General features: G+C 36.5%; 1 protein-coding gene across 4 annotated transcripts in view; it reads left to right on the top strand.

Annotated features, from left to right (window-relative positions):
- Positions 1-1,585: 1,585 nt before the first annotated feature.
- The window catches only part of LOC117211113 (hemicentin-1), a 432,433-nt gene continuing 411,653 nt past the window's right edge, over positions 1,586-22,365 (top strand). For 3 of the 4 annotated variants that reach the window (XM_033454728.1, XM_033454711.1, XM_033454719.1), the window contains exon 1: positions 1,594-2,710. In XM_033454728.1, the coding sequence (XP_033310619.1) occupies positions 2,605-2,710 (106 nt within the window). In that variant the 5' untranslated portion in view covers positions 1,594-2,604. Of the gene's footprint in view, positions 2,711-22,365 lie in introns of all 4 variants that reach the window. The other variant, XM_033454736.1, reaches the window with a different exon arrangement.

The following is a 22,365-nucleotide window of genomic DNA, read 5'->3' as shown; positions in this document are numbered from 1 at the left end:
ATCAACTCCGTCTAACTGACCAACCGTCGTAAACAAATAAAGCGCAGAAGTAAAGAGTACATTTTTCCGATTTCTAGAACGAAGATAGGTTCGTTTGTATATTAACAGATTGAACATGAATTGCGTATATAGCGCGTCATTCAATTACTATCTTACAATTATATTCTAAACAATACTATTATACTAAGGCGATTACTATGCCGTTGAGTTTGTCATTCCGACAAAAATTGATAAAGCTATCATTAGTTGGTAAACACAATCCCCTGAAATAAAGATACAGATTTATAATGAAAGAAAAATACAACGAGAGAAAAAAAGAATATCCGATAAATGCATTAGTCTCGAGAGTACGGTACTATTGTTGTTAAGAATCGATCGTTGTTTTTGATTGTTTGTTATTATTTAGAAAATTGATAAGAATTAATCCGTACAGCAAATGAGTTCTATTTGTGTTCGATATAATTCGAAATATATTTCTGACAGATGTGATAATCATTTTCAACATAGTTCTATCGTTTTATATTTTTCTATAACTAATTCAGTGCGAATAAAAAAGTTTTGCAAGTTATTTTTCGTTCTCTGAATCTAGGTAATTTAAGGTGTTATGAAAACGTGGCGTCTCCCAGGCGTTCCCATAAGATGCCAAGTCACATAGCGTGACGCCAAAGGAAACATATGTTCAGCTACGATAGGGTAACAACACTAATAATACCTGGCTCCCCCAAATCTCTGACAAACAGGTTGCGAAATATAATGGGGCGTTACGGTTGGTCAAGGCCATCTGACAATGAGAATTAATAGGTTATTGGTTCATTGCTAGATTATATGGTTCAGTTGAGTATTACGTGTTGTGAATTTTCGATACAGGTATAATCCAAATATTCTATTATCTTTAATCCGTACGATGCGATACATTTTTCGAAAATATTCCGATTATCGAAGAATATTTGAAATATCATTGAAAATAATTTCCAATATTTATAGGTATATTTATCGCAAAGAGGAAAATTTTCTCTAGACCAAAAGTATCTTTGTTTTAATAATATTTTAATACGTATACGATAATATCGTATACATCATATAATCGATCGAAACAATCGAATATCAAACACACGATATACATACAGCGTAATAAAAGAAATTATTTATCTGTTTCTCATAGAAAGTTCTTGTCCTCTTCTTAGAAATCCATACTCTTCCTATCGAACAATGTCAGATTGCAACTCAATACGTGTAATGAGAAATACATTTAACGTCCAACTAAAAACAGCATTTCTCAAGCAGTTTTTCCAATCGTACGCAATAAATCATCAAACATGCCATATACGCAATACGACGAAACGAATTAAATAATCGAAAGTATTAAAAATTACCCAAACGAATAACGTTCGATAAATCATTCTGCAAGATGACAATGACAAGGTTTACAATGAAAAAATCTTAATTCGAGATCGCAGGACGTTGCCACCACCTTTGGACAGTGGTGCACGATGAGTACACGGCATGCTTCTCCCACCTGCGAGCCATCCCGGACGGATATACGAGAGCAGCCGTGGCAGGCAGTCGGCTTCCTTCGTAGGGACATGCGCAGCGACCAGCGGAACGACAGGTGCGCGCCGTCCGCCACGAACCGCTTAGTTTCGGGTGAGCGTACGAATCGGTCGTATCGCATCGTGCCATCGCGTCTCCCGGCCTGTCAGTCGGTCGCGGCCTCCCTCTCTATCTCTATCAGTCGGTCGTTCATCGCGAATTTCTCTCTCGTTTAAACGACAAACGCGTAACACTCGTGGTACACGTTTGACGCGGTACCACGCGATTTTTAACACTCGACCAGCGCTCGGCTCGACCGATCATCGTTCTCCAAAGATCGTCTTCATCCTTAACGCAGATCGCGCGCGATATCCACTTCATTGAGGGATACCAAACCCTTTCCAGTAGCAGCAGCAGCTTGTCGACGCCCTGGACCCAACTCTCTCTCCCTCTATCTCTCTCTCTGCCCCCGTCTCTTCCGTCGTTTCTCTCGTTCTTTCCCATCCAGTCGCCGTGGCTGGCTGCATAGTAGCCCGCCGTTTATCGAGCGTGCACGTGCTCCGTGTCGTCTCTCCTGTCGCGCTCCGCTGACACGTTTCTAGCAACCCGACGGATCTCGTTTATACCAGAACAGAGTCTTCCTTCGGATCTGGTTCGGTCGAATATACCTATACCTTGCCATATACGTGACTAACGATGAATTTAGTGTGATCTGACGGGCGTGCGTTGCATCTGGATCCAGAGAATCGGATGTTTCGCGAAAAAGATCGATATTCGTGGGAGTATCTTGGAGGCGACGATTGCAGGTGCTCTCGAGCTCATTTGAAACATCACGAACAGTCTACGTTATCGTAGAACTCCATTCCGGTTGAAATTTCTGGTGTGCAACTGTACGGAGCACGACCTGTTGTTTGGGAATTATTGGCCGTCCGTTGTTGGCCAGTGAGTTGTGTGTTGGCCGTGAGTGAAGGTCGGGCAAGCTAGAAGATAGATCACGGTACAGTGACCTGACGAATGTGGTGCGTGAATTATTGAGTCGCCTTTTCGTTCGCCGTGGCTTGTTGATTTCTCAGGATGGGCTGTGGACTGGATTTACTTTGCAGGATTACCGGCTGGGACATGATCGCGACAATTCTGCTGCTGCTCCTCGGCTCTGTTCAACTTCCTCAAGGCGTTAAAGGTGAGTTATCGTTGTTTCATTTTCTTCGTCGGTAGTTTTGGATAGCCCAGCACGAAAAGAAATCGTGAAAGGAAAGGCAAAATGGGAAGAATTATCTCGCGCGATACGACGAGAATTCGCGATGTACGATAGGTCGAAGGATCGTGGAAACGGTTCGTGCGTGAATTCGAAAAAAGTTACACGTTCTCGAGGAGATATTTAGAGGTTATCGGAGAAGAGAAAGAGAGACGAGAGAGAACGTTGATACGTAGGAAAATGGGGCGAGAGAAAGGGCAGGAATGCGCCTGTGTACAAATGGGCCGCGATACGCGCAGGAATTTACGAGCGGAAAACGCGTGAAAACCGAGTGGGAAGTTTTTGAGAGTTTCCCAACCAGCATTGCGCGGACAAAAAATGTACGGCTCTGCTTTCCGTATAACGAGAACGGGTAGCGAAGTTCGATCGTGTCACGCGCCCTACGAACGTGTTTTACGAAATTCATGGAACTCGCCCTGGTTGTAACCGAGACAGAGTCACCAAGTTACTTGGACCCGAACGATAAACAAACCCTCCCGATTGTTTGTTGCTCGAGAAACACGACGCTCCGGGAAATATTGGCTGCGACACGAAGTGTAATTTCAATTGGTGATCCGGGTTAATGGGTTGAGTAGCTTGTAACGTTGGATCGTGGAATGTTTTGCGTAATTAAGGCGATACGAGGTGTATACGTATAGATATATGTAGATAACAACGTTATATTTTATTGTGGATCGTTCAGTAAATAAATATCGTGTCTTTTGGGTTTATTTGTTTAATCATAAATGCTACTAATGCGAATATTTTTATTGTAAATACAGAATCACAGAAATGGAAACGATACGTGATTCAATACGTAGTAATGTTTATAATACTATGCCAATGCAAGCCATCGTATCGATTCAAATACTTTCGGATAACGAATACGATAGTTATAAATAGTTGAAGCAGAAGTAAAGATGACTATTAGTTATCGGAACGTGTGGAAATTTTGTCCCATTCCGTTATATATTTAGTAGACTATTTCTTTTGTCTATAAATTTTCTAATTTAAGATATTTTCTATCGGAATGGAAAGATTTTTTGATCTGGCTCTGTTATAGTAACATTGATAACGCGATATTCGTTAAAGCTACTGTACGGACAAATTTATTGCAATTTACAGTCTTTTCTCTTTTCGAAGATTAATTAATTAATTTTACTGGTTACAATTAGTAGAAATGGAAATTCTTGGCATCCACAGGATTAGATTCACAGAGCACAGTATTGATGCTCCGTCTGTAAAACTTGCTTGGAGGTATCGTCTCCGTCATCGAGCGACTGAACAGAGGAAGAACTCGTCAAGCGTTATATAGAAATTATTGTCATAATAAAACGTAAACGACTGTATAAAAATTTTAATTCGTTGCTTATATAACACGAGACAAGTATGTGATATTCTGGCGAATTTAAGCACGGTGCACATTTATAGACATAGAATCTTCGAGCGAGACAGAAACCCAGCTCGATCACAATTTCGAGCTCGTACAATGAGCCTCTGATGGATTGTTTCAGGTCGTTTTAGAGCAGATTTTTCCACATTTGTCATATCTGTTCGTAGTTCGTCTCGAAAAAACAAACCTACCAGTTAATTTCGTACGAACCCTCTGTTTCTACCGAGTTGTCACATTTGAATTCTCTCTATTTTTTGAAACACCATATTTTTCCAAAATTTTCTTCATCCATGATTTTTCCACGTTGGCGATTATATCGCCCCTTTTGTGTGTAAATTAATCAACGCATCGTTTTATTTGATATTATTTAATTTTTCCTGGTCATAGTTCTAATTGTAACTTTTTTCCACGGCTATGATTAACGACAGGGAACTGAGAGTTTTTTTACCTTTTGTTTTTTTTTTTTTTTTTTGATACCAATTAATAGCCCGTAGGGGTTTATTTTCAACTTGTTCAACGTTGACCATTATTGCTCGATTTTTCTAGTTTTCCACGGGGTTGGTTACGCAGAAAAGAACCTGCTGTTTTATAGAGTGTTTTAACGTTTCCAAGAGCCGTTTCCAAGCGACGTTTTCACATTTCCATGTGCCACAAATAGAGTAATTGCAAACATCTCACAACTGCTTTTCGTAATTCCTGGATTAAAAAATATACAGTGTGTCCCGGTTTTGCAACAGAAAATTGTGTCAAATAGGTCTCGAATCTTTGCATTAACATCCAACGTGTATTCATTTTTGTTCGATAAACTTTCTCCTTCACAGTTTCGCACAAAATAATAATCCATTGACGTGATATCTGATGATCTCGAGGGTCAAGAAAGCGATCCTCCTCGACCTCATCGTTGAGGGTAATGGTCATTTAACCATCGCCGGGCTACTTGACCTCGGTGAGTAAACATTGCAGTTTGTGTAAACGTATCAGATAGATATCGGTAATGTGTTCTTATGTTGTATAGACGAAACGTCAGTCCATTGTCATTTCGTACTTTCGTTATAACTTTTTAACGAAGCGTTTCAGTTCAAGCGTCAGCAGTTCCAGCATTTGTTTTCCGTTTCGTCTCTCTAAAATTTGATTATGGTATACAGGGTCGGAGACTTTAAGGGCTTATAGTATTCGCCAAGAGGAGGAAAAATGTCCAATCGGTATATGTCCTGCAATCAATCCTTTCGACGTAAAATCGATTTTTATCATTTACGAACAGTCGATGTAGCGAATAAGTTTCTTCGTTGAAAGTAAACAAAGAGATTGATTCAGGACTACGTTATGACTATGATAAATACATATGAGTTTTTCATTGTGACGCAAGGGAAACATATCGAACATTTAGTATAACGCGCAAGATTTTTACTTTCTTGATGTCGCTTTACTTTGGTGCCAGTAAGAATTTTGTATCGACAACCTTGAATCATTCTCTTTGTTTACGTTCAAAAAAGAAACTCATTTACGACGTCGAGTGTTCGTAAATGATAAATATCGATTCTACGGAAGGACTGATTTTCCAAGATTGGGTATTTTTTGTTCCTCTTGATGAATGGGTACGAAAGTTGCTTAAACCCTTGGGTCCTTTTTTTTAACACTCAGTATAGTACAAGCAATTAGTTTAATTAAGAAGAGATATAGCGGATGTACAGTGTAATCATTGACGAAAGTATTCAAATCCTTTTACGAATACGTGTATTATGTGTATTATACGTGTATTATGTGTGAAATTTTTTGAAATTTCGTTAACACCATAAGGAAACTCATTTATCATAATTGTATAGATAAAGTTTGAAATAAATCTGAAAATGTGCAGTCATATTTTATCCTTGCAAATGAATGTACACCGTGGCTAATGCAATTTAAAAATGTTTTGTGTATACATGTAATATACATCTAAAAGTTTCGTATGGCGAGTGTTTCATGAGTGTTTCACGAGTCACAGTATGTGTGAGAAATATTTAAATTTATATTTGATAATTCTGTGACAAACCTCTCCTTCAAATTGAATAATATCATACGTTAAATCAAAGTAATATTTTTGGAAATATCCTTGTTACAAAAACTAAAATTTACGTGAAAGTTGTATCACTGCGCGATATTTTTATATTTGATATTAATCATATTAATTCCGCAAGCAAAAATGTGAAAGGAAAAATTCGTACAGAATATTAACTAAAAATCATCCGAATAAACAAGTGAGGGGAGCGTAGTTTCCGAGGATTTAGCAGCGCTGGCGTGTTTAAAAAAAGAAAGCTCTTCACGTATTTACGCTACGATGTAAATAATGTTCGGGTCAGAGCAACGATAAGTATGGTAATTTAATAAATTCATATAGGTAACAGCAAGAGAATACAAGGATTTATTTTCGTCGAAACATTCCCTTGCATGAATTATCGTTGCAGAAATTTTTCATGGATATTTCAATAATTTTTGCGAATAATTCACTGTCACGTCGTTCGAACACATGAACAATAATTTATTACCCATAATATTAGATACGTTCTCTCTGCTATGCGGAGCAATGTTTTCATTGACTTGACAGTGAGTATTCTTCGACTTGATATCCAGATAAAATATGTGACGCAGGATATGAAACCAGCACGAAGTTAATATACTTCGCAATTTTTTGATATTAAATTCCTTTAGTTTTAAGACCTTACTCACATCGACATTGAAAAAATCGCATATTTTTTAGAATTACACATACATATGCCAAACTTATGAATATTTAATTATTCAATTTCTTTTTTTTTGCGTACATATTCTTAAATTATTATTGAAAACTGTAACGATGAAAGAGAGGAGAAAAAGGATGGTTTATAAGGTAGGAAGGAGGAAGAAAGGTTGCGTTTCATCCTGGGCATACTACCAGACAGAAGTAAAGCAAGCGAAAGCTTCCTAGGAGGCCCGTGTCTTATTATCTGGAAGTCAGGTCAAAGAGCGTATTTGCATCGACTTGTATTTTAAGCGAGGACTTTCAGGAATTTTATATTGCTGTAAATGTTCGTGATAAAAACGTCTATTGAATTTTTCGATTCGTTAGATAATAGTGCGTTATAGCAATCAATCGAGTCGATGTTATAGAACATGATCCATGCATAGGTCGATATATCTTCGAATGAAAATAAACTGTTCGATAAAAGGTTTTACTATGAAATTCACGATCCAAACCTCATGATTTAATTAGATATAATTATTTTATCATGTAATTACGGATACACTCGGAGGAATTATGTAACGTGATAAATATTTTGCTCGGAGCATTGAAACGTTTAGAACAGAAATTAAAGTAGATAGAGTGTTCTTTTGCTTTTCTGGAAAAAACAAGCATGGTCGAGGGTTACTTTGGTTACCATCGTTTCGATGGCGTTAATTAATTCCAACGAAATATCTCACACAACATAGTTCTGTACTGTGTAAAGATAATTCGAATATGTTGGCGTGAACAAATCTGATGATTTCTGCGTAACCAGAGGCAAAGGCTCGCGCTAGAAGAGTGAAATTCTTCAAAGTTCATTAACTTCTTAGCAGTCGCTATAGAGGATATCCCGGAATTTCTCACGCGGTCGCGAACTCGATAATAAACGCGGCGAGTATTCACGGTGGCGTTGCCTATCTTCGCAACGGCAACGTGCACCCCATAAATTTCTCGCAATGCCCTCGCGGGATACACAAACAGAGAAACTTTATTCTTTCCTCGTTTCGATTTCGCGCTCGTTTTCTTATATCCGGCGACTGTATGCAAATATTGTTCCGCTGCGCCGGGCTGGTCGAATTCTTGCCGCAATTTCAACTCCATTCGCGATGCCAACTAACTTCATGTCCGAGGAAATGTTTTTATTTTCAAGCTGAAAGCTTCCCACGCGCCTTTATGCGTTGAAATGACAAATGTTCCGAGAGAATTGATGACTGTATTGCTTTATACAATGTTTCTTGCGTTCATGGGAAATAGGTTGAAGGTAATAAAATTGCGGCTTTTTATGTATTCCTGAGAAATCGAAAGAATGCACGTGGTATTGAAAAATATATAAATAAAATATCAAAAGTATAATATCGTGCCATTATGATATTTAGCGAGTGAAACGAATCTCTCACTAATCGCTTCCCCATCTTTTTAGTTATGTTTATAGAAACGTGAAGTTGAACATTCGCAATTCGGTAATTATTCGCTCGAAATTCATCAGACTGAATGTGTTAAAAACGACTCTATCGTTTCTTACGAACTAACGTCGTTTAGGACGATTAGCAATGTGAAATTCATGCTTCGGATTATTTTGGGTATTATAGCGTATTGTATTTTTGTATAAGGAGATTTACTTGGCAATGCAGCTACGTAAAATTCTACGGTAGAATTTAGGGCGTACAGCTCCTCTCGAACAGTTAGCAGCCATTGCTGCATGATTTGGAGCAGAAGTACGCAGCTTCTTCTTTAGTTTTTGAACAATGGTTCGGCTGATTCAGCTGCTTCAGTCTGATTGTGTGGGCGCTGCTTTTTCCGAAGTACTTTCGATTTTTGATTTTCCTTCGTAATATGACGAATAGTGATCCGGAAAATCTGATGTTCTTGCTGTAGAATTTCTATTTAAATGTCATTAGTATTGATTTTTTACTCTCGCAGTTATTTTACACTACATTTAGCAATGCTCTGTCGTAAAAAGTATCGAGACGGTTAAATAAAATTTAATTCGGTGAAGGTTGATGGAAGGAATCATTTGTATATATATTTTTCTAGTTACATTAACACTTTATCGATAGCACTCTTTGTTAAATACAAAATGATTCGTAAACTGCAAATATTGAGTAGAACACCAAATATTTTTAAAAATATTACATTTGTGTACTTTTTGCAAAAGTTAAAGTACTTTTAATGTTTATATAAGTATTAAAACATTATTGTTTCACGTAGGATACCAACTGGCATTTATCTACAGATAACGTATATAAAAGTTGAGCTATTGATCGATATTCTCCATTATTAATTAAAGTGTTAATTACTAGGAAAGTTCTATAGTAGGTGCAGATAATTGCAGTTTCATAATGTTACGACTTGAAAGGTAAAACAGAAGTTTGCGAAAAATTACAGACCATCGATGAAACTACTAAAGCGTAATATTCAGAAAAGTAGTAACAAATTATCAAAAATTTTAATATTGGAATCAGAAGATAGGAAAAAATTCCAACAATCAAAGGTAGCGCTTTAGTTATCGACTTTCAGCTCAGAGATATCACAGCATTTACCGCTTTGACTTTTAATATAATTTTATACCTTACAAACGGACTAATAGTTCATTTCAAACAAAAAGTCGTAGATTCACGATTCTCATCGAGCACCGTGAAATAATTCCATTTGCCTTTCCTCAAAAGAGAGTCGTTCGTTCAAAGGGTTAATCACCCTAATTGCAAGAGCGTTCGAACACTTTTACGAGCCAAGATACGTTTCATCGAGCGTAGTCGATAAATTTTTGTAACAATGTCGAGCTTAAACTCGACGAATGGAAACAGGGGCAGTAGAAAAGAAGAGAGAAAAATGAAACTTGCGAAACAGAATGAAGGAAATGATGTGAAATTCAAAGGTGACAGTTGTGCCAGGAAAATTCAAGCAAATTCGTGCATAAACTTTTGGTGAATTAAGAGGTCGAGGAATTTTAATCTCGTAATGGCGCAGCTCTCGTCGTTTGCAGGACAGAAACTTGTAGGAAAACGTTTACTCGTAGCCCGTTGTTTGTTTTTGCTACGTGAAAGACAACTATTTTAAAGTTAAGCTCGTTTTGATATGAATGAGAATATTGCGGCAGTTAAGCGGATCAACCTTTTTCTTCTCTTTATACACATTCATTAATTCGCATTCACGTATCCCCTTCTTATGCATGAAACTTGAAAAAATAAACATCGACCACGAGTAAATGGATTGCTCGTTTCTCTATCGCGACTTAGTTCCTTGTTTCTTCAGCGTGACAAATGATGTATCATCTTTTCCTTTTTTTTTCCCCTTACGAATGATTTTATAAGACAAGACTAATACGTTGTATCGTTCAATGCCAATAAATCCGTGATTTATTCACGCATCGATGATGGCCATTTTTTTCGAAATGAAATATGACACAGTGCGCGTGATATTAGGGGCAGTTTATATGATATGATAAAACAAGTGCTGGGAAATATCGTTTGATTTAACGTTGTTAGATTTCTTTTAAATTGTAAATTATGCTTCCATCTGGTTTGAAACAGTTGAGAAGTAACGAAAGTAACAAAGACGGCGAATTGAAAAAGTTTGCAACTCAGCTGCGTTTATTACAAGAGAAAAGAAATCAAATGAATATTCTTCTCTCAAAGCAATAAATACCTTCTACCTACGTTTCTACTTTTTACTTGCCTTCCACGCAAAAGTTCGCAGGGCGGAAAGAATTACTTTTGCAAAGTGAAAATTGTACAGCTACTTACTTCTTCAAAAAACCAGAAAATTTCATTCATTGGAATTTCATAGTATACTCTTTTAAACTTTTCCATAGTTCGCGCCTTTATTTCGTTTCCATTCTCCAGCAACTATAAGATGCACGAAAAATTCAAGTATCTTTAACCAGTTAAAATTAACTAAAGAATCACGTGTAAATAGTCCTGTACAATACAGGATGTTCCAAAAATTAGTCTCTTTCGTTTTTAAATAACCTATGAGAAAAATAACAAATCGCCCATTTTTTATTCCTATCTTATTCATTAAAGATTGGAAATTAAACGTGCAAAACGATATTCGTCCATTAGTCGTCTCTGCTCGCACAAATAATTTGAAATCTTTCGAGCGCATTTTACATGCCGATTCTGAGGATCTACAGAGACTGCCAAATTGTCGATTATTGCGATGTTGAAATTCCGCGTACAACACACGTGTGATTATCGTATTCTCGTAAAATGACAGTTTGACGGTATCTTCGAAGAAATTAACATTCCACTGGAAATCTTCAAAACCATCGTGCAAAATCCACTTAGCCTTCGATAGACGATATGCATACGAAAATCAGGGATCTTTCATTTTTCTTAGCGGTTATAGAGAAAATAAAAACAGAAGCTACATTTTTGGGACGAAATTCCATTAGTTTTCCTCCGCTCAAAAAAGAAAAATACTTTCTTTCGAAGCATCGTCCTTAACGACGAGAATTGCTTCGCGGGTAGATAATTTGCAGCGATCAACGGCGAAAAAGCGCGACTCGAAAATTCTCGCGCCTTAACGAGCCGATGGCACGGCGAATGTATTTTTCGTTGCAGTTGGCGAACTTTTAAATATTGGAAAAGCAACTCTGCGACGGTTGGCCAGTCGACCGCTATACAGGAGTTTTTCAGTTCTTGACAGTTTTACGATTAACGACTTGACTCGAATCGACGCGCGTAACCGCTGTACGAAATCGAGTTTCAAGCGGTCCGTTAGCCGCTCGCGCTTTAAAAAAAGCTCTAAGTTCCACGCACAAATTTTCTGTTTCGTCTTTGACCCAAATAAACTGTCGCTGCTGTTCCCAACTTTTCGATATCTTTAGAAATTTCGTAGGAAACCGGCCGAAACTCTTAATTACTGGCCGAGATAAACATAGAAACATAGAATCTGATTATTCGATCTGTGTAAAATAAATATTTAAATCTATCGATGGTAAATTGTTGACTTCTTGAACATTTGCATTTATAGGTAATAATTTTTGGAATTTACAACAGGAAGCTTATAGAGAAAGTAAACTGTTGAATTAGAGCATTTAAAAAATTTGTTAATTGCAAATTGGGACGTAATTTTATACACTATTTACCATTACATCACAATTAGCATTAATTAACGACAAGCCCTGAAAACGATTACGGGACAATGTTATTCCGTATATCATAATTACAAAATTAGTACTTTTAACGTAACATCAATTCGCATTACGAAGCTCGATGTTTTAACGTAAATAGAATTTGAATAACCCATCGTTCTACTGCTCTCGATTTGTAGATTCTGCTTTCTAAAATAAACGATTCCAACATAACGATTATTTAACATAATTAATTACACTGTGTTCCATTTTCTGATAGCCAATTCCACGCTATGTTTCTCGGCAATTCTAACGAAAAACATGGACAGATGGGCGAGTGGATTTCTAAAAGTAAGATTAATGTACCCGACCGTTACGCATGGCTTTGTTGAAACAACGGGAAAAAAGTTGTTCCAAAAATTTCAAAAATCATCGGAAGCGAATCGACGAGAAAGTCAATTGAAAGCTCAAATGGCTCGTCAAACAGAAAATGTGTTTTTACAGAAAAAGAAAATTATTCGGAAAGCTGAAATCGTTTAATCCCTCTGCGAATGCATTTAACACTAATCGACGGTTGAGCGAGCACGCGTATACAGTGTGCACGGCTTGATGCCTGAGGCGAGTGAAAATAGGAAGAATTCGTAAACTATTGTTTCTTGAAATCATGTTCTAACAGGAGTAAAGTACGTAAATTAAAAAATTAAAAAGGAATAGTTTTTATTTACAAATTGACTAAAAATAGAAAATAATTTTCTCAGTCAGGTATCATTAAGTAAACGAAAGAAATAATAACAGGGAAACTGTATATATCGAGCATACGCGATAATCATATAATAAGACATTATTCAGTTGTTGAACTCATATTAATAAAAATAAAAACGTGATTCGTTGTATTAATTTAACGATGTATCCTCCATTCGGTCAATAACTCTTGCATTTTCTTGAATAAACATTTTGGATAAAGAAATTTGTAATAAATCAAGAAAGGTAATCTTCGATAACGATAACGAGATAAAAATAGAGAAATATTTATTGGAACGATACCTGATTATTTAAAAATTATTCTCTTCTTTTTAGTATATTTTTAAATAAAAATCACCTCCTTTTAATTGTTTCAATTTATATATTTAATTTCTTACCTTTTAGTTTGTAAAATGTCAGCTTTCTATACGTTCGCAAATTGAGTGAAATTTCGCTTACAAAATCCTATCTAGCCAGACAAGCAGAAAAATAAGCTAAATAAAATCCATTAAAAAAAAGTTGTCAATTTTTTGAAAATTATATTGTATTTTTGTTGTTGGAAAGCTTCGCTTACAAAATTCCACCCAGACAGACAGACAGACAGACAAAAAGGTAAGCTAAATAAAAACCATTAAAAAGTGACGATTTCGTCCAGAAGCCACGCTTTCACGTGGATATAAACCGTTCTATCGAAGAGAATATCGATAATCGATCACGGCAACTAATACGAATTGATCCGTTTGAAAATAGTAATTATACCGGGATATCGTTAATTATGTTCGCGAATTCCTTGTCTTGGTTATTTGTATTTTCATAGCGTTCTTCTTCTGATTGCGAGTAATTGCCTCTTTTCGAATTTGTACAGTGCGGTGGAAAGAGAAATATTTTCCAGAACGTAATGCTAATTTATTCAATTTTCGTCATCTCACCTGTGAAATTGTTTATTATAGATTTATGATAGGTTTCAGTGGAACATTTTCTATCGGCGAACGATCTTCGATCAATTGTGTTTGAAATAAAGATAACATTCTGGAAATTAAAGATAGGATCTCGTAGATCGAGACGAGGCAATTTTATCAACGCGCAGCTTGGAATAATAAATAGAAATTCAAATTAAAACGTCGTGATTGCGGTTGATTTAACAGAAACTTGAAAACCACCAGCGTTGAAGCAAAAAGTCTGAGATTATATTTTTTCGCGATAGCTAACTGAGAGAGTATTCCCAAAACTTTCTATCGGATAAAGTACAAATTAGAGTAATTAGTGACAATGATAGACATCGGTTCCAATGATATCAATTCGACGATTTCGATGAATTTATTCTATATTATTCTATATAAACTAACTATAGAAAAGAAGAGGGGAAGAAAGGAAGAACAAGAAAGAAAGAGATAGTACAATGACAAAGAAGAGGAAAATACGATGTAAATTAGAAGTTGCAATGTTTTTTGAGAGATTTACGATAAAGTCACTTTGTTTCTAGTTTGTAATTGAGTCACCTTAATTAGATTCCCCCAGCAGTAGGCCTTGCACGTTTTATCACGGGATATTTCTCTATAAACTTTCCTAGAGGCAACACGCTTAAAATAGGCGTATTCTAGCGGTGGCTAGAGCCGTGCAAATTCTAACGACAAAAATAAACGTTTCGCCTATGCTAAAGATGCCTGGCGTAACGCGCGATTGCACAGAATTAATGATACGCTGTAAAACGCGTCATTTTCCAGAATAAAACGCCACGATCGAATATTTGGTCCTTATAATTGTCGATAATGCAATGTTTTTCGTGATTTCATTACGAACGAACGTTTGTATGCCGGAAAAAATTGTCGGAGAGGAGGATCAAAATGTAGCAATTAAATGTTTCGACTTTCTAATTTTACTTAAAATTGATTTAAAATTTATTTCAAATCAATTTTATTTAAAATTGATTTAAAATTTATTTCAAATCCATTGGTTTATTTTTTAATCAACCTCTATTTTTCTACGAGTTAGAATCTGCTTTTAACGGAAGATACCGGCAGATAATTTAAAATGGAATTGCCAACGGTTAAACCTTCGAGCCGTGATCGACGTTGATCTGCAACACGTTCTAGTTTTACCACAGCACGGAGCGTGACAACACAGTTCCGTCGACTCTGTATTTTTGACAGTTCGTTTAACGCGTCCTGTTGGTTGTTTCAGTTTCAGTTTCGTCTCCGATCGCTGTCCGCGATTTTTACTTGTGATTAAACTTCGTTTCATCTCCTCCTTTTTCCCCTTGACAGAGGCGATTTCACTCAGTTTTTTCAGGAAAATTTTATCGAACACCTTTTTTAAATTATTAAACAAGTTTCTCCCTCTGACAAAGACAAATCTTTTTAATTAAAATCTCGATAACGGAACTTTCTTCATTTCATTATCATTCATATTCTCAATCAGAAAGATATTATGTAAAATAGAATAAAATTTCCTGGTCGTTGATTAATTAAAGAAAATTTTCTACTTCATGAACGCATAATTACGTTCGAAAGAATCTAAAAGAGTGGAATACTAGAAAAAAAACCTTTTTTCCATTGCTTCCGGCACTTTCACTACATTATAATGAGTGTTTCAGCATAGATCGCGATTCCTTTCGAGTTTTTCAAGAAAAGACCGGTCAACTTACAAACGGCAAGAGTCGGTAAAACAAATGACGCCATACATCGCTCATTAAAACGTTCTCTTTCTATATCGCTAAAAATACGTTCTCTTCCAACGTCTCTTGACGTTACAAATTTTCTCAACAACCTAACTAACAGCTATGATCCGTAGTGTGTAACCGTAATTTATCTCGTTCCCTCGTCCTATCAGAGAAAAAATCCAAGTACTGTACAGTAATTAATAATTTTCTATTTTAAACCTTCCATTTGAAATTGAATTCCTGAAAAATTTATTTTCCATAGCCACCACGTCGCTCTTTTACCACGCCGATGATACATGGATTAACCGGTTCGACGAGCCATCGTTCAGCTTATCAATGGATTATATGATCGCCGCTGCGCGTTTGAGTTCGCTTAATTATTAATTTAACAGGCGCGTGATTGATGGGCTCGTGAGATACGCAGTCGGAATATCAGATGGAAAGTAGTTAATCTTGCGTGTGGTGGGAGATGAAGGTTTAACGGTTCATCAGCTTACCTATAACCAAACCAAACGCTTGACCGCGGCTAACAAATGGAAATTCGCGAAAATCCAATATCGTTGGACCGCGTGAAGATTGCGAGGCCGAAGCTTAGCGACGATAATAGAGGTACACGGCGCATTTTTAACGCGGAACCGCGTGCATCAACCTTCGACTATCTCTGGGATGGGGTATGGCGAAACGAGATAACGAGTGCGGGTCGCGTTTCGAAAAAAAGCCCCGATAACTCGGTTATCAGGGTGAAATTTTTCGTTCGATCAACGAAGAAATAAAAATAAAGGGAGAGATATAGCATAGAAAGGCGCGGTGTTGGCACCGTGTTTGTTCGTTTTGTCTCGCGGTCGTTGTTCGTTCGTCCAGCGCGAGTGAAACGCGTTTTTCAGATCGATTCAGGGCTGAAATGATTCGATAGGATACGAAATTCTGCCGATATGGATTAAATTACGATTAAATTTCATAAAAATTATACATAAACTCGAATCCATCGGTATTGTGCTACCGATGAAACGAAGATTTTTTCTTTATTTTCGTTTGATGAATGTCGCGATTGAAAGAAATTTTTATACCGATTGTCAAGAGCTGCTTTTCAGTCGCGATTTAATTCTAGAATATTAATAGTTCCAATGGCGATATTTTTCTGTGTTTTGAGAAACTTTAGAGTGAATTATTGGCTGCCGCTTTGAAAAGCTTTTTTACACAATAGTACTAGTCATCCTATTGGAATTTGCTGGTGTGTTTGTTGTTGTAAAAAAGTCAATATATTTTTCGAAGCTGTGATAGCATGTCTCACCAGAGCACTATTCACGATTTTAATTCACCGTGAACTAAACGAATCGTATTTTTCGAAGCTGGAAAATATGAATACTTCCAAATATTTACTTATGAACCATTTGGTTCGTCATACTTATATTACTTGGTCGTTTCTGTACATAAAATGGACTCTTAATGCTAAGAAAACTATTTGTTTCCTACGCTTTGCTCCCTTTGTATATTATTAACGAAATTTGAAATCAAAGTTATACATATTAACATATAGATTGTAATTCTTAAAAATTAGATTCCGTAAATAAGTGAACAAATCTTTTTCATTCTACCGCTGAAACTTTTTCATCGTTTAAGAATAAAATAATCTTTGAAAATAAATAATAGAATAAAATTGTAATTCGTTTACTCTCTTACAAATCGAAAGTATAAATATTCAATAACAAGCTCAACGTTCTTCGACGAGGGAGAAGGATTTTAATAACAGAATTGGAGGAGCAGGGTAAACAATTTCGCGCAGTATCATACTGGAATTATTCGGTAGAAGGTTCAAAACACAGGGAGCATCTTCCAAATTAGAAAACAGAAAACAAGGCTACGAGAAGTTGTATAAACTCGTATCTCATGTCTAACATAAGGAGTCACGAGAAATTTAGAGGAAGGTAGGTAGGGGTTGACACCCTTCCTCTGTGCTGCTCGGTGTCCCGGAAAAACTGTTACTGCTGGTCGCACATGGTTCCAAGGGGTTCTTTCATGGTATGAAAAAACGCTGATATTGCAAATATTTGTTTTCTCCCTGTCATATTTTCTACTTTTACGATACATGGTCTGTACGTTTTCGGCACACATTACGTGATCTTACATTTTATTCGCTGTTTCAATCACTGTTTCTACAAAATAAAACTTTTCTATCACAGGAACTTTATATCGACTGCGTCATAACTGACTCTGTTTCGGATTGTAGAAAAATATCTTCTTTTCCATTAATTATTAATATTAGAAACATATAAGTGTCGTATAATTCTAATTTTCCGCAAAGAAGAAATAAAAATTAAGACCAGTTCTGCCGAAAATAAATACGTTTTATAGTTTGGTTATTTAATAATTTGTTAATGTACGATCACGATATTACACGTTTGTACATTTAACGCGACAGGGTTAAATCGTTTAATTTTGCTATTTTTCTCCGATTAAAGTTACTCTTGTAACGAAAGTTATTAAAGAGGATTTAATAACGCGTAAATGCAGGAAGATGATACAAATCTAACTGAATGGCGAAAGGAATAACGATGAGAAAAGAATTGCTCTTTTCAGTAGATTCGGTGAACCGTGAATACGTTACGCGTGAATCGTCGATATGAAAGAACGCATATGGGATAGCTGAAAATTTTATTCACTGACCTGTCATCGAATACGTTCCTTAATATCGGACGATTTCCATAAATTGATCTTGTTTGATAACAAATTTCCTTACGTTCGTTCCTACTACGCACTTCCTACCTATACAGAGTGGTTGGTAACTGGTGGTACAAGCGGAAAGGGGGTGATTCTACGCGAAAAAAGAAGTCGAAAATATATAATAAAAATTTTTCGTTCGAGGCTTTGTTTTCTAGAAAATCGACTTTGAATTTTCGCTCGGTACGCGTGCACTTTATCGCGTCTCGTTATAACGGATCTCACTGTAGATCGTTGTCTCGATGGAAAAATTAAAAAAAAAAATTTTTTATTCTATATCTTCAACTTCTTTTTTCGCGTAGAATCACCCCCTTTCCGCTTGTACCACCAGTTACCAACCACCCTGTATATTAGGTTGTCCGAAATGTTTCTTTCGTTTTATAAGGAAATAATAAACGCGCAATGTTTTTTGTTTTATATTCGTTTATTGAATTATTCGCGAACATAATAATAGAAATAGAACGAAATGGATCACACCTAATTCAATAAAATAATATAAAACAGAAATTGTTATTCATCTATTATCACCTTATGAAACGAAAGAATCTTTTCCGGCAACCTAATACACGTACGAGAGAAGCAAAAACTTGGCGTAGGATTAGCTAGAATTTGGCAAACAAAACTTGCGCAGAATCACGTCACCGCGTTAATGTTTAATACAGCTTGGCACGAATATTTACTTTCTGTTACGGTATTATTACACAGGAATTCACTTATGAATTGTGTTTTCAAGTAGTAAAATATCGATGATCAATTCGTGGAAATTTAAACGCTGTACTGATGATGGTTCCACTTTAATTATTTTCTCAATATAATGTAATTCCGCGAATATTCGAAATACGTCAGATAACTAGGTCAAATTAATAGCAACTGGTTACCTTTCTCGATTGTTACGTTGATATTGATTTATGTCTTAAGCAAGATAGGCACATATTATTTTTATTCAAAAACCTCAATAAGTAATTAATAATTTAAAAAGTACTACTTTGCGATAAGTATTCTAATAGGTTGTTTCACTTTTTGAAATCCATACCTTACGCAATTGTTTGTACTAAAACCAATCTTGTGTCATACATTTTCATCCGTCGTCTAGCTTTTACAGAATTTTAAACAATTATCGTAGAAAATGATCTATTGAAAATAACGCTCTTCGATTCCATTGAAGAACCTTTTTATTTGTCACATTTACGATTCACCGAACATTTCACCGCTATATTCTTCATCCTTGTCGAAACTAACTAAGCTTCGATAGATCAGCTACACCATCGATGATCGCTACATTATTCATTTATCAATGCGGAATTTCCAGCAATGCTCGATACTATATATGTAACGAAGCATATAGTAATAACGGATATTCCATCTACTCACACTTTCATGTCGGTCGACGATCGAATAGGATAAATATCCAGCACGAAGTTATTGAAAGTGCGAATTATTGAATGTAGAACGCTAGTGAACACGAAGGTTATTGATTGCCGTGTGAAACCGAAACCGACGAGAATTTGGTTGCGCGATATTGTCAAGTGGCGAAAATGCTGGGAACCCAAACACGGGCCAGAGGACTGATCGAGTTTTTTCACTTTTTCACCGATCATCGCGTGTCCATTCGAGCTTCGTTTCGGTTATGTTTGGCCACGGTAACGACCGATCGCCGCACCTGTATTATTTCATTCGAACGAATGCTTCCCGTGGACAATGTACTTGCGATCGATCGTTATGCGCGAAAAGGCTAATTTAATTGAAATGTTGCGTGAAAGAATATTTCGCCTGCAATTGCATGCAGCTTACCTTTTTCCTGCCAATTATTCTAATTGTACGTTTGGCTAATGTTGTCAGCCTATTGCTTTAAGCATTCCTTTTCTTTCTAATAACGAAATTAGATCGTTATACGTATAGAAGCATCATGGAATCTCGATGAAAAAGTATCGAAAATTAAGATTTACAGAGAACATGCAGTTAAACAAAATGTATGATAGTACGTTTCGTTCGTTAAGCTCGTATTTAGCGAAAAATGAATTACACACTGCAGATTGTGTCCCCCTTGAAACCATCCACTTGCCGTCGAAATTATTTTTTTATATGGCGAACAATCTACCAGTAATTTGCGTTTATAGATTGAAATTGGACAACCTGTATATCTAGAAAATCGTAGCTTCGATTCCTCGATGATGACGGAGAAACGAACGCAATATGGAAATCGCAAACGAGCTTGAATTATTAAATCGAAAATACGATTGTGAGTTTGTGAGTATTGGACGTAACGATGGAAGAGGGGCGAAACGAGCATTGTCGAAAGCGCAATTACGTCTCCGTAATTGGCGTTTTCACGTGACACACGGGCCTAACTAAGACACGTATTCACGGTGATTCCTTAGCTGCATAGAGATACCATTTGCACGATCTAATCTGGACGGAAAATTGGCTTCTGCTCGCAGCTTAGCAACTACATTCGATGCGACGGTTTGACGTGAAATTTAGGAAAATCTAATTTACCGAGCCGGAGCGCGCCAGAGATCGTGATAGCTACCCTCATTGTTTTCGAATAAACGTGTTCGGGGATTTAATCGTGCGGTAAAACTCGGACGAATGAACCTCTGATGATTTCGGCCGTCCCTTGCTTTATTTATGAAACAATTACCTATTGTTAATTGTGTTTTAAACGGTTGCCCGATCGATCGTTAAAGTGTTCAATGTTTTCTCGTGATTTTATAAAAACATTCACCCAAAGTTGTTCAGTCGTTTAAACCGAAAAATAAAATGTACATCGCGAACTGTGCAGTTTAAATTGCAAGATTAAGTGGAACGTTTTACTACGAAGTCCTAAGGGATTACGAAGAGAAAAGTATTAATTCATCGTATTTCTTTAATTTTTAAAAATAATTCTCATACATATTTACCACATATATAATCGATTAATCGTTTCCTCTAATAGTTCGGATCAAATGTTACAGTCTGCTATGAGACCAACAGGTGTCGTGACGTTTATTTAATTAGATGTAAGTACATTTATCTTTTAACATTTTCACGATATCGTTATTCACAATCGGTATCTTTTGACCTGGAAGTTTAATTAAAATTGTTTCTCTCGGAAACTAAAAATAGGCCAAATAAAAGACAAAGGCTAACGTTTCTATCAATTCACGTTCCTTCGTTGCCGAGGATAGAATGCACCGTTTTCGCTCGGAGCTCCTCAAACCTGAAGATAATCGATTTCCGAGATTCGATAAATACAGGCGACTGGAACCGATTCGAGATATCAACGCACGAAACACTAAGATACTTGGTGATCGTGTAAAGGACAGATTCGATTTTACCGCAGACCACAGGACGCAAATTCAAATTATACAATGACGCCCTATTCAATTCATTATTCGTTTAGAAGCGGCCAGCGGCGAAACTTTGAAACGTCACGTTGCGATTCACAACGGTTAATCGACGAAACTTTCGAGAATTGAACGTCTGAAATTCAGGCTATTACGCTAAGTGTTTTCTTCGTGGCACGTGCGAATTGCGGAAACGAATTACCCGAATTTCACTCGATAACGAGACAATGCAAATTTATCCCGTTCGCTAATGTATCACCGTGCACTTTCCTCTCTTTTCAACAATGTTTTTGAGGAGACGCCTGAGCAAAACGCTTTTTCCATTCTAAAGATTTCTTTCGCCAGTGATTTAGCGACCCACGTTGCTTCCTTCTTGGCGAAGAATTTTTGCTACATGTCCGCTTCTGCACTGCTGCAGCGTTTTAATTAAAACCTATAAAAATCGAAGTTTAGTTGAGATTAACGATCGAGAATTAAAGTTTTCAAGAGACTAGTCCGATACTGATCCAACGCTAAAATTCTAGCGAGATTTGGAAATGGTTGATGAAGCAATAGAAATGAAGGAAACTGTGAAGTCAAATCTTTGGAGAGAATGGCCCGATATCGAAGGAACGGAAAAAGCAATAGAAGTCAAAGTTGAGTTGCGATAGAAGGAGAATTCAGATTTTGAAAGGAACAGTCCGGTGTTGAACTAATATCTGGATTTGTACCGCGTTTCAAAAGTAACGCAAAAATCGATAGAAATCAAAGTTTGCTTAAAATTGAAGATTAAAAAGTAAGCTTTTGTAGAGAACAGCCCAGCATTGTTTGAATACCGGAATTTTAACGAGATTTAAAAGTAACAGAGAAAGCAATTAAGAGATTAAAGAGGACTCGTGCAATCCGTAAACTATCTGTTTGTAAAGAACGAGTTCTATGGTAGGTAAAGCGCAATGGTTTGACAGATTTGG

Source organism: Bombus bifarius, unplaced genomic scaffold (genome assembly GCF_011952205.1).
Source record: "Bombus bifarius isolate JDL3187 unplaced genomic scaffold, Bbif_JDL3187 scf7180000007970, whole genome shotgun sequence".
Lineage (NCBI taxonomy): Eukaryota > Metazoa > Arthropoda > Insecta > Hymenoptera > Apidae > Bombus > Bombus bifarius.
Note: the sequence above shows the minus strand (reverse complement) of the source record. Positions and strands in the feature narration are given on the sequence as shown.